Source organism: Castanea sativa, chromosome 7 (assembly GCF_040712315.1).
Source record: "Castanea sativa cultivar Marrone di Chiusa Pesio chromosome 7, ASM4071231v1".
NCBI classification, from domain to species: domain Eukaryota; kingdom Viridiplantae; phylum Streptophyta; class Magnoliopsida; order Fagales; family Fagaceae; genus Castanea; species Castanea sativa.
The window spans coordinates 20,067,419-20,093,886 of record NC_134019.1 but is presented as its reverse complement, the minus strand read 5'-3'; the positions used below and the strand labels follow the sequence as shown (position 1 = coordinate 20,093,886).

Sequence of the window (26,468 nt, the reverse complement as noted above, 5' to 3'; positions counted from 1 at the left end):
TCAAAATCCACAAGAAATTGTGAATGTGGGGTTTCTTAAGGCCATACAAAAAAAGGTATGACAATTCTAATGTTAAATGTTATAATTGTCAACAGTTTGGGCAATATACTTCTGAATGTAAAAATGTCGTTGACATTGTTGAGGAGAAAGCTAACTATATTGAAAAAAAAGAGAAGACAAAGAATATAAAGGTACACGGTATCTTGATACTAGCATTAGCAATCATATGTGTAATAATGAAAGATGTTTATAGAGCTTGATGAATCAGTGGCCAAGAATGTTACTTTTGGTGACCCATCCAAAGTTCCAGCAGAGGAGAAATGTAAAATTCTTATGCTCTTAAAGAATGGAGATCACTAATTTAGTTCTAATGCATATCATTTTCCAAGCATGAAAAATAATATTTTGAGTTTGGGACAATTCCTTGAGAAAGACTATGTTATCTGTTGATACAGTATTTTGTCTACCCTCAATTTGCATGTTGGATTCCGAAAATTCCAAAAAAAAAAATCTTCTTTTCTTAAAGGGATTGTGGGAACACCTCGGTCATCATGGTTTAACTTGTTCTGGCATCGAAGTGTTCAAAGTACCATTTTAGGACAAAATGACCAAAATGCCCCTGGTCAACCAGGAGTTGACCAGAAGTCAAAATTGGCAAAAAAATCCACCAAAATGATGTTTTTCATTTTTTATATCAAACTTGAGAATATCGGAGCCTTTTGTCAACTTTGACCAAATTTGACATAGGGTTGACTTTTTTGCGGCAACTAAGAGTTGACTTTTGACTTGACCGTATGATCGGGATAAAACCAACGCTATCGTGGAGAATATTGAATTCCCTTCAAAATGATAGCTCATGGGTCGAAACGGAATCAACACAATTGAGATATCATGAAAATAATGCCAAGTGCATTAGCTTGCTTCCCGAGCTGATAGCTTTATGGTCCGCCATCGATTTACACAAAGTCAGTTGATCTGAAAACTAGACATTCACTGCTTTCCAATGCAACTAGAATCAATTCAATTGGAGTTTTTGAAGGCATTCAAATGAGCATTTGAAGTCGGAAATTGAAGTGGCATGAGAATCGAGAACTGACACACTTTGTGTGCGCTTGGAATTCAAGGGTGCACACTTTGTGCACGCTAGAAGCCGAAGGGTCACAGATAAAAATATATTTACCCCCTGCTCCTAGATTGCCAAAAAAAAAAAAGGGTCCTTTGGAGCACTTTTCTAGAGCAATTCTCTCTCTCTTTTCACTATAATTCACTCCCAAACATACACACACATCAAAAATATTTGATTCTTTCTTCCTTCATACATCAATAGGTAGTGTTCTAACTCTCTTTTTCTCCCTCTTTGGTCTTTTGGCTTTGGTTTTGAGGTGAGAGGGTGTAGATGTAGCTTTTTAGCTACAATTTACACCCATTTAATTTCTAACTCTTTATTGATTTATTTAGATTTCCTAGCTTGTCTATAGCTTCATTTGAATTCCCAAGCATGTTTTTATTGCTTTGATGATGTTAGCCTAGTCTTCTTGGCTAAGATATGCCTAAATTCCTTGTTTGTGCTCCTTATGCCATATTTGCATGTTTGGATGCCATGCTTGAGTGCTTATTGCTACCATTAGTTTGTTTATGATTTGATTTGTGTTTTGTGTCATGAGCAGGGTGCAAATCTTGATTCTCTAGTCAAGGTTTGCATCCAAATACCCAAGTTCAATGAAGGATTTGGATTAGAGTCTTAAATACATATTTATGCCTGTTTGGATTTTTACTTGCGTTCATGTGTTTAATTCCTAGATCCTTTGTACTGTGATGACATGTTTGGATGCTCCATTCTTAGATCCATGTTCATCTTTAGATCCTTGCTTGCATGCTTAGATCTAGTTTCTTGCATCTCTAACATGCTTTAAATGCTATTTATTCACCTTTTTTAGTATGTGTTTGATTGCACCTTTTGTGTTTTCCTTAGCATGTTTGTTTGCACCTTTGTGCTTTTTCTTGCCTATGTTTGGTTGCATCTTTCCCTTTGTTGCTTGTATAGGTGCAACCGCTTGTGTGAAATCATATGTTGATGATGTTGGCATGCTTATACCTTGCCTTTCTATCTTGCTTAGTTTTGCATGTTAGGTTTTCTCATGTTAGCCTTGAGTGTGTGTTATGACGTGATAAGCTTTTATCCTTGTATGTGTTGATAACATGCTTTTGCCTCCTTTGAGTTTATTACCTTACTTGCTTTATGCCCTCTTGTGTGATCTTTATGTGTTGGTTGCACCCTTGCATGCTTGTTTATCTTGCTTACGCATGTTCATTTGCTTGGTTGTCCGTATAACCAAGCATTGCTCCAAGATTTGCTTTCGTGTGAGTTCACACCCATTTTTATACCCAAAATCTTAAGACCCACTTTTGAAAGCTTTGCTTACGCATGAGTTTCAGGGATGAGGGAATGTTTTTGGAAGATAGCGGCTGATGTTGGTGATTGAACTAGTCTCCAAGTGGGAGATTTGTTGGGCTTTGTGGAGCCTAGTTGTATTTGATCCGGTTGATGACCTGACCCGACCCGAATAATGTTGCGTGGTTTTTAATGGGAGATTTTTTGAGACTTAGTCCATGGAGCGGAGGCTTGGGCCGATAGGCCCAAGCCATAGCGCTTGTGAATCCTATGTGCAAGATATAGAAAAACGTTGTTTTGGTGATTAGGGTTTCTCTTGTTGTTTTTGAGAGAGAGAAAAACTGTAGCCACGATAGTTACAAATTTCCTAAGATTGCATAGAATTATGGGTTGTTCTCGCTATTTTTGTATTGAATCCAAATTTTTTCAACTGGTGGTAGAGGAAGGGAGATGGTATTTTTCTTTAAGGATTTTTGAGCGGAGTAGGTATTTCACGAAGTCGATTTTCATGGGTAAGAATGCGGCACAATGGCTGATGAAGAGTATAGAACAAATAGTTGTGGAGTTTAATCCAAAGTATTTTTATTCGTTTAGGGATGGTGATGTAGCATACACCCTCCAACGGAGATCCAACTCTTTTGGGTTGTTCCTTCTTTTGACTGAACTTAAAGTGGGAGGGTCTAGGAGGTCCATTATCATTCCAATAGGCAAAGCAAAGAATGGATGGAGGGTTTTTGGCTTAGAGTTAAGGAAGTTGTTGGAACCTGATAACTATGTCAATGGTGGGTCTGGGCATTCGAAATTTGTTCCTCAGCTTCATAAGGATAACTTAGGGGTTCAACCTTTTAAATCTTATGCTGATACGGTGCGTGCGCATCAGGTGCAGGTCAGGGACAGAAATCAACCACATCTGTTAAGTGCCCATGGTAAAGGGAAATTGCAACTAAGGAGAATAAGGGAGAGAAGCAGAACCCAGTACTTGAACACAGATTGCTGAGCGAAACTCCGGTGAGCTTCCCAGTTTAGATGGGCTCTTAGAACAACACAGGCATTTAATTTTGAAAAGACAAATCTGGTATAAAAAAAAAAAAGGAGATCCCCATTGTATTTCAAATCAAATTGGATTGATCATGTTTCTGGAAAAAAAAGGTGAACTGAGGAACTCTGACTGGACAGGAATAGGCTTGACTGTAGAGTTGAATGGAGAAGGAAAAAGGCGTGTGTCATGGAAAAAAGGAGGTCTGAGGAGTTCTATAAGGGTCACAAGGGATCAGAGGGAGCACGTAGTGGGTCCTAGTGGGTCACGGGCTCACTTAAATCCTAAGGTGGGCTCAAATCAAGCTCAAGTGTGCCTTCCTGTGATCCCTGATCCTGAGCCTACCGGTCCATTTGGGATGGAAGTGGGTGTAAGCCCATTTTTGGGTGACCCAAGCTCCTTAAATCAGAAAGCCCACACACTGGTGATGTCCAAAGCATCTCACGACGCTTTGGTTACTCAGGACATCACTGGTGCTGTTGGGTATCTTGCTGAAGTGTCATCGGCGCCATCGGAGAAGGCTGGTACAGCGTGACACCTAGCATTGAAGACGGTGATGAGCTTGGTGGGTTGAACCGAGATGAACTACTGTCCTGCGAAGGCAGTTTCGTCATCCTACGTCAGTTGGTTTTCACGGCAGGGACTCACTGGGTCATTAAGTAGGGTTGATCTTGATCTTATCCACACCACGAGGACAAATTTGATGTCTATTCCTCTAATTGAGCTTATGGGATGCCCTGTGGAGAGATCGGTGGAGGCTCTTTTTGGTGGGTCTCGCACCGATGAGCCTCCGATCACATTGGGTAAGGCAGAAATGGAGGTTGACAGGGCTCTTGTGTTATCCAATTATGTTTAGAGTTCATCGAGAATTGGGATTGAGGAATTGGTTGTGCCAGGTGGAGATGAAGGTGGTCGAGTTGAGGGTGTAAGTGATATTCAGGGGTTAGACACCTCCCTTTAGGCTAACTAGTCGGTGTTGGCATTAATTGAGGTAGGAACAGCTTATGCAAATGAGGGCCTGGGTGATGCTGTTAGTTCTTCCCCCTTGATGACTATTAATCCTCTGGGGCTGGTTGTGACGGCTAAATTGAATAGTAATTCTGAGGTGATGAGGTTTGATAACACATTGAATGTTTCTAACTGGGTGAAACATAGACTACCCAATTTCAGCAAGATGAGGGGACTCCCTTTGCGTCGGCATGAGAAGAGATGTATTATGCTATTATAAAGACTCGAGACGAAGTTTGAGGCGGCCAATTTGGTGCACAGGAAAGATGGTGCCCACCGAAAAGCTGTCTCCAAGGATAAAGGGAAGAGGGAGTTGAGGAATTTGATTTCCTCGGTTAACTATGTCGGAAGATAGTTTTCTTTGAATGTATTACTGAGGTTGTAGTAGGGAGTTTACAGTTTCAATGAAGTTAAGAATGGTGTCATGGAATGTTCGAGGATTGAATGATCCGCGGAAACGTTTGATAGTTAGAAATTTATTACAGGAGTGGAATTGTGATGTAGTTTGCCTTCAAGAAACTAAGCTTGCGGGCATGGATAGACAGTTGATTTGCAGCTTGTGGAGTTGTCCCTATGTAGACTGGGCTGCGTTGGATGCGGATCAAACAACTAGTGGGGTTTTGATGATGTGGGATATGAGGGCTTTAGAAAAGTTGGAGGTAATGGTGGGTCAATTTTCCGTATCAGTTTGGTGGCAGGGTTTGGGGGATGGTTTTATTTGGGCACGTTCTGGGGTTTATGGTCCGAATGATAATAATTTAAGGGGGCAGATGTGGGATGATTTGATTGGTATTTAGCAACTTTGGGAAGTTCCATGGTGTTACATAGGGGATTTCAACATTGTTCGATTCCCAAGCGAACAGTTTGTGGGACTACGTCTTACCCTGGCTATGGAGAATTTCTATAAGTTCATCGAGGAGCTTCTTGATAGATTTGCCATTGGAAGGAAGGAGTTATACATGGTCGAGTGGTTCGGATTAGCCTTCGATGTTTAGTATAAACAGGGTTCTGGTTTCTTATGATTGGGAAGATCACTATCCGAATGCGATCCAATGAGTTTTACCTCGTCCTATTTCAGACCACTTCCCAATATTAGTGGAGGCAGGAGGGATATTAAGGGGAAAAAGTCTATTTAGGTTCGAGAACATGTGGCTAAAGACGAATGGGTTCAAGGATAGGGTTCATTCTTGGTGGAATCGATATTCCTTCTCAGGTACCCCCAGTTTTGTTCTTGCTAAGAAGCTGAAGGCATTGAAGGAAGATATTATTCAGTGGAACCGGATTGAGTTTGGAAATGTAGAGCGTCGGGGAAAAGACTTGTTGGAGGCTTTGAAATTATTGGATGCTAAGGAAGGGGAGAATGGCCTTTCTGAAGTGGAGTTAGGTGAGAGGGTTTTGTTGAGATCTCAAATACAATACCTTATCTCATTGGAAGAAGTCTCGTGGAGATAGAAATCAAGGATGCTTTGCATTAAAGAAGGAGATAGCAATACCAATTTTTTCCACAAGGTGACCAATTCTCGGAGAAGGTATAATCATATTAGTATGTTGGAGGTGAATGGGGTTATTTATGAGGACGAATCTGAGATGGCAGACCAAGCTGTACAGTTTTATAAAAACTTGTACAAGAAGATAGAGGGGTGGAGGCATTTTGTGGAAGGCCTGGAGTTTGATCAGATAGAGGGGTTGGAGAGGGACTGGCTCAAACAAAAGTTTGAAAAGGAGGAGGTTCTTCGAGTGGTCAAGGAGTTGGAAGGAGATAAAGCTCCAGGTCCTGATGGTTTGTCTTTGGCTTTCTACCACCATTGTTGGGGAGTTGTGGAAAGAGATGTCTTAGTTGTGTTTGAAGAGTTTTATTAACACAGAAAGTTTGAAAAATCTCTTAATACAACTTTCATAGCCTTAATCCCTAAAAAGAATGGTGCCTCCAATATTTGAAATTTTAGGCCTTTTAGTTTGGTGGGGAGTGTTTACAAGATTCTGGCTAAGGTATTGGCAAACCGTCTGAAAGAGGTTTTGGATAAGCTAATATCTGAGTCTCAGAACAGTTTTGTGGGTGGTAGACAAATACTTGATTTAGTTCTTATTGCTAATGAGTGTGTTAATAGTAGGGTGAAAAGTAAGATTCCGGGGGTTATTTGTAAATTAGATATTGAGAAAGCCTATGATCATGTGAACTGGGAGGCTTTCCTTGATTTGTTGAAGAGAATGGGATTTGGGGTGAGGTGGTGTAGGTGGATCCGCACTTGCATCTCTATAGTCCAATCTCTGTCTTGTTTAATGGGTCTTCAGCTGATTTTTTTGGGAGTTCAAGTGGTTTGAGACAAGGGGATCCACTATCTCCCATGTTGTTTCCGGTTATGATGGAGGTCTTCAGTAAGATGATGAAAAGAGCTGAAGGGGTTAGTTTGCTTTGAGGGATTAGGGCTGCTCGTAGACGGGGGTGAAGGGGAATGTGTCACGCATCTTCAGTTTGTGGATGATATGATTATATTTTGCGATGTAGATAAGGAGCAGATTCTACATTTTCAGATGCTTCTTCTTTGTTTCCAGGCAGTGACAGGTTTAAAGGTTAATGCGTTGAAGAGTGCGATGGTTCCCATTGGGGAGGTCCCTAATGTCTATGTCTTGGCAGAGATTTTGGGATGCCGGATTAGGTCTTTGCCTATGACCTATCTTGGTATGTCATTGGGGGCGTCCCATAAGTCCCCCACTATTTGGAATCCTATCTTGGAGAAAATAGAGCGTAAGTTGGCCAGTTGGAAAAAGATGCATTTATCTAAAGGTGGAAGACTAATATTGCTTAAAAGCACGTTATCTAGTCTTCCCACTTATAATTTATCTCTTTTTACCATCCCTACTCATGTGGCTAATAAAATTGAGAGGTTGCAAAGGGACTTCTTGTAGGGGGACTCCAAGACTCATTTGGTGGGATGGGACAAGGTGTGTGCACCTTTGAAAAATGGTGGGCTAGGAGTAAGGAAAGTAACTACTCTTAATAAAGCCTTACTAGGGAAGTGGCTATGATGGTTTGGGATTGAGAAGACAAGGCTTTGGAGAAGGGTTGTAGCTCTAAAATTTAGGGAAGAATGGGGGGGGGGGGGGAGGGGGGGTGGACATCCAAGCTAGGTAGAAGGGTACATGGGTGTGGCTTGTGGAGAAGTATCCGCATGGGTTAGGAGGAGTATAGCAAAAATATTCACTTTGAGGTAGGGGTGGGAGATAAAGTTATGCTTTGGACAGATCCATGGTGTGGGGATTCTCCTCTTCAATTGACTTTTTTGAGTGTGTATGGGATTGCTTCCTATAAAGAGGCATCGGTGGCCTCTTCTCTTGAACGGTTGGAGATAGAGGAATGGAGAAGCTGGAATGTTCATTTTATTCAGAGACCTAATGATTGGGAAATGGGTAGGGTGGATGAATTTCTTCGTACCTTGGGTTCAAATCTACCTCCCACCAAGAATGAAGATCGTATGAGGTGGAAGTTGACAAAGAATAGGGATTTTGATATCCGATTGTTTTACAATAGGTTGAGAGGTCCATTGCCTATTATTTTTCCTTAGAAAGGTGTTTGGAAGGTTAAGGTTCTTTGGCGTGTTTCCTTCTTTGTGTGGACTGCTATATGGAATAAGATTCTTACAGGTGACAATTTGAGAGGTAGAGGGATGTATTTTGTTGACTGGTGCATCATGTGTCACTACAATAGGGAGACAATGGATCATTTGTTACTTCATTGTGGTTAGGCTTATCGGTTGTGGAGTTTGGTGTTTAGATCTTTTGGGATCTCTTAGGTCTTGCCAAGATCGGTTGCGGATACTCTTTTTGGTTGGTGGAATTGGCCTGGAAAGCATTTGTCTAGTATTTGGAATTTAGCTCCATTGTGCTTAATGCAGTGCCTTTAGAGGGAGCGAAACAGGAGGACTTTTGAGGACATGGATAGCTCGGATGACCAGCTATTGGCTTCTTTTAGTGGCTCTCTATTTGATTGGTCTAGGGCTTGGGGACTCACCTCTAGTGATTCTCTCCCTATGTTCCTTAGCTTGCTCCTGTATAATTAGTATCTTTTCTTGTCTTTTTTATTTCTTCTCTTTCTTTTCCCTTTGTAATTTTCTCTTTGCCCTATATTTTTTTGCATAAGGTAGTGTTCTTGAATATATATTATTATTACTTATCAAAAAAAAATTATAGCAGCACTTTGTATTTTTCCCCTGATAATAGTAAAATCCTTGGAGCTCCGTAGACGTACGCGAATTACCGAACCACGTAAGTATTGTCTTGTGCGTGTGATTATTTTTCTTTGGCTTGCGTTTTTCTCTAATTTTTGTTTCTCACAAGTAGGGAATTTCGTGTTAATTCCCTACATAGCCCTTTCGTAAGGTTCACTCTATCCTAGTCCTTTCCTTTAGAACCATTTTTATAGCTTTCCCAGTCTAGGGTTTCCTTTTCTGTACCTTGCTTAGGCCACATCTTCTAGGTGTGGATATGTCTACATATCTGCTTTATGTGTTGATATATTATGCATGCTATATGTTATAAAGGCAGTCATGCATTTTGGATGATGGATGTTCGTGGTATGATGGCAATGCAAAAGTCTAATTGGAACAAAAGTAAATCTAGATTAGGCCAACAAGTACAATGTTGGAATTGTGGGAAAACAGGTCACTTCAGGAGGCAATGCAAAAGTCCTAAGAAGAAGAATGAAAATGATTTTGCTAATGCATAATAGAAGAGGTATAGGATGCATTACTTCTTGCAGTAGACAATCCACTTGATGATTGGGTTTTGGACTCAGGAGCTTTGTTTCATACCACTCCACAGCAAGAAATCATACAGAATTATGTTGCAGGTGATTTTGGTAAGGTGTATTTGGCTGATGGTGCAGCCTTGGATGTTGTGGGTATGGGAGACGTTTGGATATTGTTGTCCAATGGGTTTGTTTGGTAACTAGAGAAGGTTCGGCATATTCCTGACTTGAGGAGGAATCTGATTTCTATTGGACAACTCGATGATGAAGGGCATGCAATACTATTTGTTGGTGGTACTTGGAAGGTTCCAAAGGGAGCCGTAGTATTGGCTTGTGGAAAGAAGACTAGTTCTCTATATATGACCTCATGTTCAAGAAACACAATTGTAGTTGCTGAAGCAAGTACTGATAGAAGCCTATGGCACTGCAAACTTGGTTACATAAGTGAGAAAGGGATGAAGATGCTGTTGTCAAGAGGAAAACTACTAGAATTGAAGTCCATTGATTTTGACATGTGTGAAAGCTGCATCTTAGGAAAGCAGAAAAAGGTGAGCTTCTTGAAAACTGGCAAGACACCGAAGGCTGAAAAATTGGAATTAGTACACACTGATTTATGGGGGCCTTCTCCAATTGCATCCCTTGGAGGTTCAAGGTACTACATCACTTTCATTGATGACTTAAGCAGAAAGGTATGAGTTTATTTTCTGAAAAATAAATCTAATGTATTTGAAACTTTTAAGAAGTGGAAGGCCATGGTTGAGATAGAAATAGGTTTGAAAGTAAAATATTTGAGGTCAGATAATGGAGGAGAGTACATAGATGGAGGGTTTAGTGAGTATTGTGCTGCATAAGGAATCAGGATGGAGAAGACCATTCTTGGGACACCACAGCAGAATGGTGTGGCTGAGCGCATGAACAGAACTCTCAATGAGCATGCTAGGAGTATAAGGTTGTATGCTGGACTACCAAAAACTTTCTGGGCTGATGCTGTTAGCACTGCAACTTACTTGATAAACCGAGGACCATTAGTTCCCATGGAGTTCAGACTTCCTGAAAAGGTTTCGAGCGGTAAAGAGGTAAAGTTTTCCCATTTAAAATTTTTTGGTTGTGTTTCTTATGTTCATATTGATTTTGATGCTTGTACTAAACTTGATGCAAAGTCTAAAATATGTTTTTTCATTGGCTATGGTGATGAGAGATTTGGCTATAGGTTTTAGGATGAACAAAACAGGAAAATCATCAGAAGTAGAAATGTGATATTTAATGAACAGGTTATGTATAAGGATGGGTCAACTGTAGTGCTAGATGTTACAGAGATTGATCAAAATAAATATGAGTTTGTCAACTTAGATGAATTGACTGAAAGTACTGTCCAGAAAATGGGTGAAGAAGATAATGAGAATGTAGATTCATAGGTAGATCATAGTACACTTGTAGATGAAGTCCGCAGATCTTCCAGGACCATTAGACCTCCACAGCATTATTCACCCACTCTAAATTACCTCCTGTTGACTGATGGTGGTGAGTCAGAGTGTTATGATGAAACCTTGCAAGATGAGAATTTAAGCAAGTGGGAGTTAGCCATGAAGGATGAGATGGATTCCTTGTTGAGGAATCAGACATGAGAACTGACTGAATTGCCAATAGGAAAGAAGGCTTTGCACAACAAGTAGGTATACAGAATAAAGAATGAGCATGATGGTAGCAAACGTTACAAGGCCAGATTAGTTGTTAAAGGGTTCCAATAAAAGAAGGGCATTGACTACTCAAAGATATTTTCTTTAGTTGTGAAGATGTCAACAATTAGACTGGTATTGGGAATGGTGGCTGCAGAAAACTTACATCTTGAGTGGTTAGATGTGAAGACGACATTCCTTCATGGTGACTTAGAGGAAGACATTTATATGATTCGGTCATAAGGGTTCATTGTTCAGGGACAAAAGAATCTAGTCTGCAAACTAAGAAAGAGCTTGTATGGCCTAAAACAAGCTCCTAGATAGTGGTACAAGAAATTTGATAGTTTTATGCATAAAATTGGGTTCAAGAGATGTGCAGCTGATCACTGTTGCTATGTTAAGTTTTTTGACAATTCTTACATCATTTTACTATTGTATGGGGATGATATGCTCATTACAGGGTCTAGCATTGAGGAGATTAATAATTTGAAGAAGCAATCGGCAAAAAAATTTGCAATGAAGGATTTGAAAGATACAAAACAAATCCTTGGTATGAGAATCATTAGAGACAAAGCTAATGGTACATTGAATCTTTCACAGTCAAAGTATGTGAAGAAAATTCTCAGCAGATTCAACATGAATGAAGCTAAACCAGTGAGCACACCATTGGGCAGTCATTTCAAATTGAGCTAAGAATAGTCACCAAAGACAGAAGAAGAAAGTGACTATATGAGCAAGGTGCCCTATGCCTCAGCTATTGGTAGCTTAATGTATGCTATGGTATGTACAAGGCCAGACATTGCACATGCAGTGGAAGTTGTAAGCAGATTCATGAGTAGGCCAGGAAAGCAGCATTAGGAGGCAGTCAAGTGGATTCTGAGATATCTAAAAGGTTCATCAGATACATGTCTTTACTTCACAGGTGCAAGTTTGAAACTGTAGGGTTATGTAGATGCTGATTTTGCTGGTGATATTGATAGTAGAAAGAGTACTACTGGGTTTGTATTTACTCTGGGTGGTACAACTATATCTTCGGCTTTAAACCTACAAAAAATTGTAACTTTGTCTACTACAGAAGCTGAATATGTTGCAGCAACTAAAGCTAGAAAGGAGATGATTTGGCTACATGGTTTCTTAGATGAATTGGGTAAGAAACAAGAGATGGGCATTCTACATAGTGATAGTCAGAGTGCAATTTTTTTCTTGTTAAAAATTCAACTTTTCATTCAAAGTTGAAGCATATACAGACACAATACCACTTTATCCGGTACCTTGTTAAAGATAAGCTGGCAATACTTGAGAAGATTTGTGGATCTAAGAACTCGGCAAACATGTTGACTAAGGGTGTCACTATTGAGAAGCTGAAGTTGTGTGCAGCTTCAATTGGTCTTCTAGCTTGAGGATAGGAGGATGAGTTGTAGGAATGAGGGATTGTTTTTGGAAGATAGCGGCTCATGTTGGTGATTGAACTTATCTCCAAGTGGGAGATTTGTTGGGCTTTGTGGAGCCTAGTTGTGTTTGATTCGGTTGACGACCTGACCCGAATAATGTTGCGTGGTTTTTAATGGGAGATTTTCTGAGACTTAGTCCATGGAGCGGAGACTTAGGCCGATAGGCCCAAGCCATAGCGCTTGTGAATCCTGTGCACTAGATATAGAAAAACATTGTTTTGGTGATAAGGGTTTCTATTGTTGTTTTTTAGAAAGGGAAAAAATGTAGTCGCACTTTGTATTTTTTTCCCTAATAATAGTTAAATCCCTACAACTCCGTGGATGTAAGCAAATTACCGAACCACGTAAATATTGTCTTGTGCATGTGATTATTTTTCTTTGGCGTGCGTTTTTCTCTAATTTTTGTTTCTCACAAGTTGGGAATTTCGTGTTAATTCCCTACATAGCCCCTTCATAAGGTTCACTCTATCCTAGCCCTTTCCTTTAGAACCATGTAGCTTTCCTAGTCTAGGGTTTCCTTTTTTGTACCTTGCTTGGGCCACATCTTCTAGGTGTGGATATGTCTACATATCTGCTTTATGTGTTGATATATTATGCATGCTATATGTTATAAAGGCAGTCATGCATTTTGGATGATGGATGTTTGTGGTTAGGAAGGCAACCCCTCCCTAATCATGGATGCATTTTTACCTTGGAGTGTGGGTATGCATTTAAGGCTTATGTTGTGGATGCATATTCATGCTATATGACCTACCACGTGTGTAATTGCTCATATCCATACCAGCTAGTGACATGTCATTTCACCATGTATACGACGCATACCAAGTGTTTGGTACTTGGGTGTGCTTTGGTTTGCCTTAGACTGAACAAATTGGTTCATGCCGTATACACTAGCATGAAACCTTGCCAATGCACAGTGACACACTTAATGTGAAATTCTACTGAATTTTTGCCATGAAAATAGGGCAACTTCAACTTTACCATGCTACATTAACACGCAACCAAGTCCCTTTTCTCAAAGAATCACTATAAATAACAAAACCACCCAGAGCTACAAGGAATGGTTAGCACTCGTGCAATGACCAACCTTTGTTTAAGTCCTTGAAAGCTCTTTTTACTTGTATCCTCATGTCATGATATTGTTTGATTTGGCCATATGGGTCACACAAGGTTGTTCTTTCTCACAATACAAACAACCTGGTTGGAAAAGAACTCATGACATTTTAGATAGTAAGCCTAAATATAAGGCGCTCCCCTTTCCTTCCCTAGGCAATTTGGGACCCCTACTTCTCTCTTTGGTCCTTTACAATTCACCCCTTTAAGGGTACATGCATCCTTGTGTGTAGGGCCCACACTTTACGATTGGATTAAGGCTTTGATACCATTACGTCATGCTCAAACTCTTCATTGAGAAGATATTGTCCTTTATAGGAGTGACACAAAGCCCCTCTCTCAATGTTTTAAAAGGCCTCGAGCCAATTTGATTCCAAGGCCCTTCATAAGGCTTAGGACATCCCCCTACCTAGGCAATGTAGGACTCCAAGATTGCTTCTCTCTTTGATCCTTCATAATCCACACTCCTCACGGGCACACGTGTCCTTGCATTTAAGGCCCATACTTTTTGACTGGTTTAGGGCCTTGGTGCCATTATGCAACGACATATATCCTCGTGTCATAATTTTTTCCACTTTTGCCACACAAGCCACACATTTTTATTCTTCCTCATGAGACATAACCTCATGGAAAAAGACCTCATGACATTTTAGATAGTGAGCCCACATATAAGACACTCCTCCTTTCTTTCCTAGGAGATGTGGGAGTCCAAGATTTCTTCTTCCTTTGTTCTTTCACAATCCACCCCATTACAGGCACTCACGTCCTCACGTGTAGGGCCCATACTTTTTGGTTGGATAAGGGCTTTAATGCCATTTGTAATGACTCATATCCTAATGTCATGATATTGTTCGCTTTGGCTACACATGCCTTATAGTTTTATTCTCCCTCACGTGACACATAGCCTAGTGGGAAAAGACCTCATGACATTTTAAATAGTGAGCCCATATATAAAGCCCTCTCCCTTTTCTTTCTAAGGAAGTATAAGACTCCAAGATTGCTTCTCATTCTATAATGATCCATATCCTCATGTAATGACATTGTCTACTTTGGCCATACAAGCTGCACGGTTTTGTTCTTCCTCACATGACATAGTCTTGTAGGAAAGGGTCTCATGCCATTTTTGATAGTGAGCCCATATATGAGACCCTCCCTTTTACCTTCTCCAGGAGATGTGAGACTTCAATATTGCTTCTCATTTTATAATGACCTATATCCTTATGTCATGATACTATCCGCTTTGGCCACACATGTTGAATAGTTTTGTTCTTATTGCTCACGTGACACAATTTCGTGGGAAAAGACCTTATTACATTTTATATAGTGAGCCCACATATAACCCCCTCCCCTTTTCATTTTTTTTCATTCCTTAGGTGATGTAGGACTTCAAGATTCCTTTTCCTTTTGTTCCTTCACAATCCACCCCCTTGTAGGCACACGTGAGGACGCATACGAGGCCCACACTTTCTAGGTGCAGCAGTGCTCTAATACCATTCTAGAACAACTCATATCCTCATGTCATGATATTTTTCGCTTTAGAAACACAAGTTGCATGATTTTGTTCTTTTTCATGTGATACAACATCGTGGGAAGAAGTCTCAAGACATTTTAAATAGTGAGCCCACGTATAAGGCCCTTCCATTTTCCTTCCCCAAGCAATGTAGAAGTCCAAGAGTACTTCTCCCTTTGGTCATTCACAATCCACCCATTTTATGGGCACACACATCCTCATGTGTGGGGCACACACTTTCTGAGTAGGTCAGGGCTCTGAAACCATTATGTAATGATCCATATCCTCATGTCATGATCTTTGGCCACACAGACCTCATGGTTTTGTTCTTTCTCGCATAACACAATCTTGTGCGAAACGCCTCATGACATTTTAAATAGTGAGCTCACATAAAAGGCCCTCCCCCTTTCCTCCCCCAAATGATGTGGGACTCGAAGATTGCTTCCCCCTTTGGTCCATCACAATAAAAGTAATCATTTTCTTCTCTTTATTGATAATTATAGCAAAAAAATGAGGGCTTATTTTCGAAACAAAAATCTAAAGTTTTTGGTGTATTTAAGAAATTTAAGGCATTTGTAGAAAATTAGAGTAACCATGAAATTATGGTCCTAGAATCTTAGAGAGAAGGCGAATTCACATCAAAATGAATTTAAAGAATTTTGTGGAACAAATGAGATTTCCACCCTCTAACAATTCCTAGGTCACCATAATAGAATGGTGTAGCAGAAATAAATAATTGCTTAATTCTTAACATAGCTAAAGGCATATTGAAGAGCAAGAGAATGCCTAATGAACTTAGGATTGAAGCTAATGATTTTGCAGTCTATTTGTCCCTCCAATATCACACAAAGAGTGTACAAGGGAAAACCCCACAAGAAGATTGGAGCAAAAAAGAAGCCTATAGTATCCCACCTTTGTGCGTTTGGGAGCATAGCATATCCATATGAACTAGGTCAAGAGAGGTCCAAGCTAGATGATGAGTGAAAATTATGTATTCTTTGGCTATGATGCAAGCTCTAGGCTATAAGCTAAAAAATCCGAGCACAGAAAAAGTAATTGTTAGTTGAGATATGGAATTGGATGAAGAAGGCATATGAAATTTGAGCACCCAAGAAGAAGAGAAGTATGATTTATTTCCTTTACTTGAAGAGGAAGAGCAAGTCAATAAAGTTTAAGAAGAGCCTGCCACTTCACCTTCATTACCAGCATCTCCTATTTATGAAAGTCCATCCTTGTAATCATCACTAGAAGGAAGTAACTAAGAAGAATGAGAAATCTCTAGGATTTCTATGATTCAACGGAGAATATAGAAGATCTAAAGCTATTTTGTTTGTTTGCTGATTGTGAACCTACAATAATTAAAGAAGTTGTGCAAGATAAGAAATGGATAAATGCTATGGATGAAGAGATCTAGGTAATAGAGCAGAATGATACATGGGAGCTAGCAAAGCAAGATTGGTGTAAAATGAGTGTATAAGATGAAGAATAATGCAAAAAGGAGAGGTGGAGATATACAAAGCAAGATTGGTGGTGAAAGTTTATAGAAAAGAAAGTATCAATTATGATAAGGTATTTGCCCCAAATGCTCATTTGAAAACTATACATTTGCTAATTTCTTTAGCCGATCAAAATAAATGGGGAATTTATCAAATGGATGTAATTTTTTTTTAATCTTGAAGAATAAGTTTATATTGAGCAGCCTATAGTCTATGTTGTCAAAGGGCAGGAAAACAAAGTTTTGTAGTTTAATAAATCTCTATATTGCTTGAAACAGGCACCTAGAGCTTGGAACTACAAAATTGACAAATATTCTCAAGAGAAAAAATTCTCTTAATGTGCACATGAACATGCACTTAATTGTAAGGTGTATAAAAAATGGAGATATCTTGATTGATTGTTTGTATGTAGATGTTTTGATTTTTATAGGAAACAATCCAAGTAAGTTTGAGGACTTCAAGAAAGCAATTACTAAGAAGTTCGAATAACAGATATTGGGCTTATGGCCTATTATCTTGGCATTGGGTTGAAACAAATGGAAGATGGGATATTCATTTCCCAAGAATTATATGCTAAAGAGATGTTAGGAACCCAATGGTTCCTAAAGCTCTACCAACTGAGCTATATCCCCCCCCCCCAAGCCAAGTGAGGCATGCATGAAGGAGTCAGATGCTTCTTCTATTCTTTTACTTGGCATAGCTAGGCCATCCTAGACTTGAACTAGAGGCCTCGCCCGTGAAGTAAATCATCACACTTACAATCCAACCAATTGGGAGAGAATTCACAGATTCCTTTTCGGGATGATGGGTGGGAAGTGTATCAAAATGGATATGAATTGTAGGTGAATTGACTTAAAGGCATAGAGAAATATTAAAAGAGAAAGGAAATGTAGGAAGCAAGGATTATAGTGTGCTTTCACCAATTAACCCATGGCTTTATTCTTTTGCTTACTAATAAAGCACGTGTTCTCACCAATTAACCCGTGTTATAATAGTGTTACATGTGCTAATAGCTCTAACTAATTGTAACCTAATCCCAACATGTGTAACTAACTAACTCTATCCTATCTTAGGACCGACTTCTAACATTCCCCTCCCCTTTAAAACACCTTGCCCACAAGGTGTTGTTGTGGTCGTCATCTTCATCAAAAGAAATCTTCCAATTGACCAATATCTTAGTGACATCTTGATTACCATATACATGCACTTCTCTTTGACAAGTGGTCCCAGGTACATGAAGGTTCTTTCTTCGTAGACTTTCAAATGCCGCTTAAATTTTTAAGCCTTCAATGGTTCTTTGATCTTCAAGGTCTTATTGGTTCTTTGGACTTTGGAATGTTCTTGGATTCTCGAGACCTCATTTGATTGCTGAACCATTGGAATTGTTGGCTCTTGCATCTTTAATTCCTAAATCACTAACACTTGGATTTCCAGTTCTTGAATTGTGGACTCTTGAATGGCAACCTCCATTGGTGAATTAAGGATTGGTTCTTTGTCCTCCAACATGAAGTTCACAGGCTTTGCATCTTGGATTATTGGGTGATAATCTCCATTGATGCATCAAGGATTGGTGTTCAAAAGCGGTCTTATAGTACAGATGAAATCCACCCAATTTGTGCATAAGCCTGATGCTTCCACATCTTGAAAATATTTTCATGCCTCTTCTTACATGTAATATTAAGAGAGCTTAAGAAGCCACCAAAAAGGATCTCCACCTTTGAATTTAAACACAATGAAAGCTTGATAAGTTGCAACAGATTCAGTCATTTCAAGATCCATAGCTCTAATACCATTTATTAGGAACTCAGTGGTCCCTAAGGGGGATAACTGGGAAGTGAATTGAAATGGATACGAAATGTAGGTGAACTGATTTAATTCAAGGTAGTCTCCCTCCATAAATAAATATTAAGAGAGAAAAGAAATGCACTAAGCAAGGAATTGGTTTTTTCTTCAAAATGTTACAAACTAAGGTTCCATGCAAGTATTTATAAAACCCAAGCTCTCATCTTATTTGCCACACATGGCTTAATCCTATTGGTTTATTAATTAAGCATGTGCTCTCACCAATTAACCCATGTCTAACTAACTTTATTCCAATCCCAACATGTGTAACTTACTAACTAAATCAATCCTATCTTGAGACTAAGCACTAATTGAAGGGATGGAACTGTAAGGAGTAGTAGGATATTAGAACAAATATGAGATTTCTAATAGGAGGTTCTCAAGAAATTTTAGATATCAAATTACAAACTAGTTAGTACTCAATGGAATTTGGAGTGAGTTGTCAAAGCATGACGATGGAGAGAAGGTAAATTAAACATTCTTGAAGAGTTTTGTTGGAAGCCTGAGGTACCTAACATGTACAAAACCAAACATTCTCTTTGGCGTTGGACTTCTTAGTCACAACATAGGAATACTGAGTACCTTCCATGACTCATTTGAAGACAACCAAGAGAATTCTTCGTTATGCAAAAAATACTCTAGATTTCAAATTATTGTATTCACCCTCTAAAAAGTTTAAATTTGTTGACTATAGTGACAATGATTGAGTTGGAGACACCGATTATAGAAAGAGTAATAGTGGGTTTGTATTCTATATGGGTGATATTGCATTTACATGGACATCCAAGAAGCTATCAATTGTGATTGTATGTTGCTACTACCTCTAGTGTTCGTCATGAAATTTGGCTAAAAAGTTTGTTGAAGGAGTTGCAGATTTTGCAAGCAAAAGCTACAAAGATATTTGTGGACAATAAGTCAACACTAGCTCTTGCAAATAATCTAGTCTTTCATAATCGAAGCTACAAAGAAAGGAAGTTCCACTTGAGTTTGTGAAGTTGGGTTATTAGGGTGTAGATATCTTCACCAAGCTACTAAAGTATGACACCTTCTACAAGATGCGAGCATAATTGTGGTGATCAGAAATTAAGTTTAAAATGAGTTGTTGAAAGTTAAACTTAATTTATGTTATGAAAATCTAGTTTATTTATGAAATGAGTTAGTTGAAGAGTTAAATATACATAAAATAACGAGGCAAGCTTACGTAATGAATGTATAGAGAGTATTTTGGAGTTATGTAATATACACAAGGAAAGTTATGGTTGTAGTGGAGTATATATACCTCATGCATGCATCCCTCAACTTTATAAAAAGAAAGTATGAAAAAGAGTAATAAAATTATTTAAGAGCTCTCTCTCTCTCTCTCTCACTCTCTATTTGTATGTTTTGTGAGTGTGAATCACTTTCTATGAGTGTTTGAGAGTGCAAGTGAGAAAAGACCCACCAATGTTTTCCCAACAACCCTAACTAGTTTATGAGAATCCAAAACCGATCCTTAAATTTTGAGACTAAAGCTTTGCTATTTTTGAGGATCCATAACCGATCCTAAACTTTGGAGTAACGCTTAGTTATTTTGTTGTTGTTGTAATTCATGTAATGCTTATATATTTCATATAGAGTAAAGTAATTTGTTTCATTTTTCTCAATTAAGACCACTTCACAATTTCAATTTGTATATTGCACATTCTTTGAACTTTCATCATACACTTACAATGTAAACCTAATGGTGTTATTTGTTAGTGGAGGAACAACTAAGTTGATTTAACATGTACAAATGTGATATTATCATAGAAGATAGAAAGAGAACATATTTAACGAGATCAGACCTCACTTTTGTGTTGGAATCTTTAGCATTAGATTTTATGTATGCATAACCAGAAGTGTTTCAATTGATTTATGTTACTCAAAATAAAAAATTGTAATCCCTAACGTTGCTCCTAAGTTAGAGCCATATAATTCATTGAGATTTGCATGATATTTTATGAAGAAATTCTTACAGTAATGCCATGAATAGATAGTCAAGATAACAAAAATGAATTTAATCAGGTAGAAGTGCAAAAGTACAAAAAGACCATCAGGCATTAAAGGAAGAGTTTTTTTTTTTTTGTGGAGAAAACAAACATTAAAGGCAGAGTTGAAGCAGCTAATTGAAGCTATACAATAAGCAAGTGCAACTCTAAAATTCAGGGAAAATAAAACATTAGATTATAAGCTAAATAATAGGGAATAATTAGCAATATTCAAAGGCAAAATAACCCGCTTATAGAACTTCAAAACAAGTAGCAGCTACATATGTACGTTAAACCCTTCAAGGTAAGAATTAAAAGCCGTTATTATTTGGTTTACTAAAAAAAAAAAAAAGAACTGTTTATTTGTCTTTTTCTCCTTTCCCTTATCTTTAGACAGAAACCATTACATTTTGCAGTACTTCATCTTTTCTTGATTTGACGCTACATAGTACGGTATTTTTTAAATTATTTTTCCTTTGTTTAATGCTACATAGTATATTTTTTAAATCACTTATTTGGTTTCTTAAGAGGATCTTTATTTTGAGCAGTTGGGTCTCTCACTCTCTCTCACAAATACACACCTTAGAAATCATAGTGAATGCATGAACAAAGCGATCTAGGAATGGATAATGAAATATATTTCTATAGATAGAAAAAAGGGTTTTTCTCTCTAGTAAAAAAAAAAAAAAAAAAAAGAGAAAAAAAAAAGTGTTTTTCTGTAAGTAGAAAGAAGTGTGAGAAAGAGATTGAAACCTTGAGCTGGCGTATTCATAGAGCTTTCCAGTAGCAGAAAAGACCATGAGACCAATTTCAGCATCGCAGAGAGTAGAGAGCTCAAAAGCTTTCTTAAAAAGTCCTCTCCTTCTCTTTGAGAATGTCACCTGCCTTGCCGTCATGTTGTCAATCTTCTTAATCTGAATTTTCCTCCTCGTCATTTTCCCAGATGATAGCTTATCAGACCCTTTACTTCAAAGTTCAAACCAAATTATTAGCCCAACCTTGCATTCCAGAAATAGAAACTATTTGCATACAAAGCTGAGAGAGAGAGAGGGAGAGAGAGAAGAAAAGAGATAGGTAGAGAATAGTAAAAAAAATTAATTACACAACGAATAAAATCAAAGTAACGGATTTCGGAATGGTAAAGAAAAATAAAATGTAAGCTATGTATTATTGTACGGAAGAGGAATATTGTCTTCTTCTTTTTTAATTTTTTATGGGAAGTGGAATATTGTTTTTGATAGAAGTTTAATCAAGCTGCACTTGCATTTCTTTTTCTTTTCTTTTTTTTTTTTTATGAAAAATAATTGCACTTACTCTACCAATAAATGATGGAAAAACAAAATAACAGGTGTACCTACAGGCCTACACAACCCACCTGAGAGCACTAACATCTAGAGATACATACCAATTTTTATTTCACGTTCTAAAAATTTACTTTATTTATTTTATTATTCTATTTTACAACTCATGCAATGTTTCAGTTTTTACTTTTACATACAACACAATTAAATAATATAACTACACTGTTAAATATTATAAATCTCTCTTCTCTCTAACACACCATAAGATATTTGTGAATAAAATAATATATATATATATATATATATATATATATATATACATTTACATCCTACATTACTATTGGTAAAAAAAAAAAAAAACCACCACGGGTGTAGCTGCATTTTTCTTGTTGGTTGCTAAAATAGTAATTGGGGGATTTACACCCCAATGTTAGTGCTCTAACAAACAAAATTGTTATTTCTCAACAACCACCAACAAAAAAAAAAAACCTACCGTGTAGCATGGAACCATACTAGTTTAATTTTAACATTGAATTTATTATTATTTTGAATTATATATTAAAGATATTTTCTTATTTTTTTTTTAAATGTTTCATCATAATTTGAAGATGAATACAACCACAATAAAAGTTAAATTATAATTTTTATCTATTCTTATTTTTGTTTATATATATATATATATATATATATATATATATATATATATTATAATCTAGTTTTTCCGTCAATCTCTATCCAGTTCTACCGTTAAGTCCTATTTCTCTTCAACGGCAAAATTACGTCATTTCAGAAGAATTACACTGAAAAAATATATAATTAAATGACTGAATTGCGAAGGAAAAATTAAAACTATACGAACAAAATTGAAAACTAGATAAGGTTAGATGATGTAGTTTTGTATTTAGTCTTTTAAAAAGTTAGGCCAAGAGCCTTGTGAGTAAGTAATATTACCTAATTCTTTCATAGAGGAGAGCTTGAATTAAAATCCAGTATATATAAAAATAAATAATAATAAAAAAACTCTAGTTAGGTGGTGTGCGGCTGAATTTGAAAACTAGAGAGACTAAAATAAAGTTTAACACAAGGTTATTTAAAGCCAAACATAAAGAGAAAAGTTATTGTTTATTTATTTATTTATATTTTATATAAAGAAGTTAGAGGAGGCTAAATAAAGTTAAGAACAAATTAATATTGTTTCTAAATAATTTGTAGCTTTTAGTTTCATCCTTGAACCAATGCTTGTATTAACTTAATAATTCAATGATGTTTCTAAAAAAACAATAATAAAGCTTAATTCAATGTTACAATTGTTCCACATTCCTTTTAAAAATTGAATGTAGAGTGATTTTCATTTTCATGAAATTGCTTTGCAAAGGCATGAGACTAAAGCGTTCAATAAAGAAATTGGAAAACTGCCGTTTATTTATATATGGTTTGGCCTTATTATAATTTAGGTCATAAAGTTTTTATTATTATATTTAACACCCTATAATTTGGACTAAAATGAAACCAATTAGCATTTTGTGAACAAATTATTTATTCCCTTTTGGTTTGCATGTATCACAACTTAGTCTCACGAACTTTTCAATTACTACATTTTCACCCCTAAAATTTTTAAAATAAAAGCTAAAACTCTAATTTGGATGGGATTCTACTGATTTCATCTTAGTCATCTTATGGGTAAAATGTAATAATTGAAAGCTTGTAAAATTAAATTGTAATTGGACAATATCATAGGTGGATATAGTGGCAGATCATCAAAGTGGCCGGGGTGGGGAGGGCAACCCAAATTTTTTTAAAAAAATCTTGAATATTTCTTACTTTATTATTTTTTTTAATCCTTAAAATTTTTATAAAAAACGATCTTGTATATATGAAATGGCAAAGTTGCTTGACTTTTAACATCCTAAATCTTAGTTAAAATTTTTAAATATCTATAAATAAAATTATTATTTTTAAAGTAAATAATTTATTTAAGAAAGCATAAGGTTATTTATATTTATTTAAATAGAATCACAATTTCATTAGGGTTGGACATTTATAAATTATAATGAACATGGTTATGCTAACAATTATCTCAAGTAATAATGAGTAAACAAACAAGGGTTTTGTTCTTATACTTTTGTAGACACCTAATTTTACAACATGTATTTAACTTCATTTGGAGACAAAAGGTTAATTTTACATCCTAAAGGTAAAATCGTAAGATTTAACCATAATTTCATTCGCTTCATATAAAACAAATCTTTAAATCTTAATAATCAAAACTACAGATCATAGGCTCCAATCTAAACCATCGGACTAGAAGATATCATGAAATTAAGTTTTAACTACTAAGATGTATCCAAAAGGTTGAGTCTGATCATGTGTGACTATGAACAATTGATTTTAATTGGTACCATGAGGTTTCAATTTAAAATCAAGGACATGTCATAATCCTATTTAATTGAACTAAAAATAATTGCAAGGTTCCACGCACTTGATTAATCCGATTATCAAATACTAATGATTCCTCAATTATTCTTGTAATTATCCTTTAAAAGGGACAATTACGCAAAATTAAGGGTTTTAAGGCCCCCATATATATGATTGGGTTAAAATGATATTTCCTCACTCTTTTGTCAATATCCTTGAATCATTACTAATGAAAATTTAAAAGGTATTGTTCCTTTTTTTAATTTATTTTTGCTAATTATTTAACCATTATAGGTTTAGATAAATAGTTTTATCATTTTGTTTTTGTTTTTGTTTTTATTTTTATAATTTGATAGTTGGAAAAAAAGTATTTGCCAATAATTGAGAGCTACAATGCTCCTTGGCGAAAGGTTTTATAATTTAATGGCACTTCTTATAAAAATGAGGAGATTTAAATGTTTGATAATATCCTTTGACATGTTTTAAAAAAAAAAAAAAAGTAAAGTTTTAGGCCCAAAAAATGTTAAAAGAAAACCAACAATACTACTAAATATATCATAATAGAAATTTCATTTATATCATCTAAAACTTACAAAAAAAGAAATAGAAAAAGAGAAAGCTCTGCTTTATTTTTGTTTCGTAGAATTTACTTTGTACCCTATGTTTTGGAAGGTGTTAAATGGAGAAAACTTATTTATATAATAATAATGAGGATGGAGAAAATTCCAAGAGAGTAAAATGATACATTTTCAAATCGAAAGAAGGAAAAAATAATGAAAATGTTGAAACGGGTGTAATATATAATATTGGAATAAAATTAGTCAAATATTAGATTTAGTTCCAATAATAATTGGTAGGTGGCCAATGGAGAGGTCAACATCCAAACTCAACTTTCTAAACAAGAGGAGATAAAGGGCCTAGATTTTTTAGGCCATTACTTTTTTCATCTTTTGCAGAACCGGGCCCATGACTTAAATATAGAAATGGACCACAAAGGGACAAGGTACCTTTCAGATACAGAAATGGTACTATTTTATTTTATTTTATTTTTTCTGAATAAAATAATTTGACCTCAATGAAAAGAAAGAACAAAAATGGTCCAGTCTTAGCTCAAGATATGCTCCACATATATTGTTCCATATGCCTGGGATAAACTGGCCAAGCACTCTTGTCACTTGTTCTACTAGATGAATTTATAAAGGCAAATGTTAATAAACACTATATATATATATATATATATATATATATATATATATATATATATAAAACTGGCCTCACTTTAATATATATAGATATATTTTCTTTCTATGAAGCTGCCTCTACAGCCTAAAAAACTGCAAAAAAATATACATAAAACTGAAAAATAAAAAGAAAAAGAAGAAAAAGACAAAAACATGCTGTGAAGCACAAAAAACAGCTTACGGTTAACACAACTCATTTAGCTTAAGGTGCAATATTTGGATATTGGGAAAATTTTTATTTTATTCAAGTGTGGTCTACATCAAGTTCCAATAATTGTCAACATTTAGTATAAAACGTCACACTCAACTAATTTGATTAAGATTTTTGTTTTTTGTTTTTTTTGTTTGGTATCAGTAAAAGGTATACCACTGTACATATCACTCAACCTCAGAGACTAGATGTTTGAAGTAGTTTTATTTGTTTTTCGATTAATGAGTTTAATTAATTAAAACTATAATATAATAAAGTACATGCTTTAAATATATATCTCGATTTAACAATTCAAGAATTGGGATTGAAAAAAATATAAATCAAAGGATGTGACTGCATGTACTAAATATGATTAATAAATCAAACTATCCAAAAGATAGAAGTGGTAAGTGTAATTCTTAATTTTAGAATGTATAAAATGTTCATGAATTCTCGTTATACCAAAAATAAAGATGTTTGGTGAGACTTCCCTAGAAAGTAGAAACACATGAAAATTATTGAGTATGCTATCTGGCTCTTTATAAGTGATCACATGCACTATGCATGACTTATATTTTGGTTGCTATTTTGAGTAAAGTGAGAAAAAGGAACTAAAAAGATTCATTCACAATTGATTAATCAATTACTTCAAGAGTCATACACACATCTAGGAGATAATTAAGTACTTGAGGAGTTCTACTTCTAGATATTCACATTAACACCCCCAAAACAAAACGAAAAAAGAAGAAAAGAATGACATTTGATTTTTATTCGGTCTTAACTAGCCCTAACATGTTAAACGTTTTTTGGAGTTTGCTTCATGGTGATTGGTGAATACCAAATTATATAGATATGATGCAGTTTTGACCCAAAAAAAACATATAATTTAATATATTGCTTTATTTTATTTACTTTTTGAGAGAGAGAGAGAAGACAAGATCTAGTTAAATATGGACGAAACCTGTGAAATGCTAATCCTGAGTTGCCAAGGAAGGCTAGGAAATAGAACAATCCAACCTAGAAAAATTCAAAATTCAAAATTAAAAA

At 36.2% G+C, this 26,468-nt stretch overlaps 1 protein-coding gene across 8 annotated transcripts in view; it reads right to left on the bottom strand.

The window, feature by feature from the left end:
• LOC142642470 (MADS-box protein SVP-like) overlaps positions 1-21,374 on the bottom strand; it is a 78,780-nt gene extending 57,406 nt beyond the window's left edge. For 5 of the 8 annotated variants that reach the window (XR_012845662.1, XR_012845663.1, XR_012845660.1 and 2 more), the window contains exon 1: positions 21,028-21,370. Coding sequence is in view for 4 of the 8 variants with exons in the window: in XM_075816830.1 (XP_075672945.1) it covers positions 21,028-21,209 (182 nt within the window). In the remaining 4 variants the exon portion in view is untranslated. Of the gene's footprint in view, positions 1-21,027 lie in introns of all 8 variants that reach the window. The other 3 variants (XM_075816829.1, XM_075816831.1, XM_075816832.1) reach the window with 3 other exon arrangements.
• Between the last annotated feature and the right edge of the window lie 5,094 nt (positions 21,375-26,468).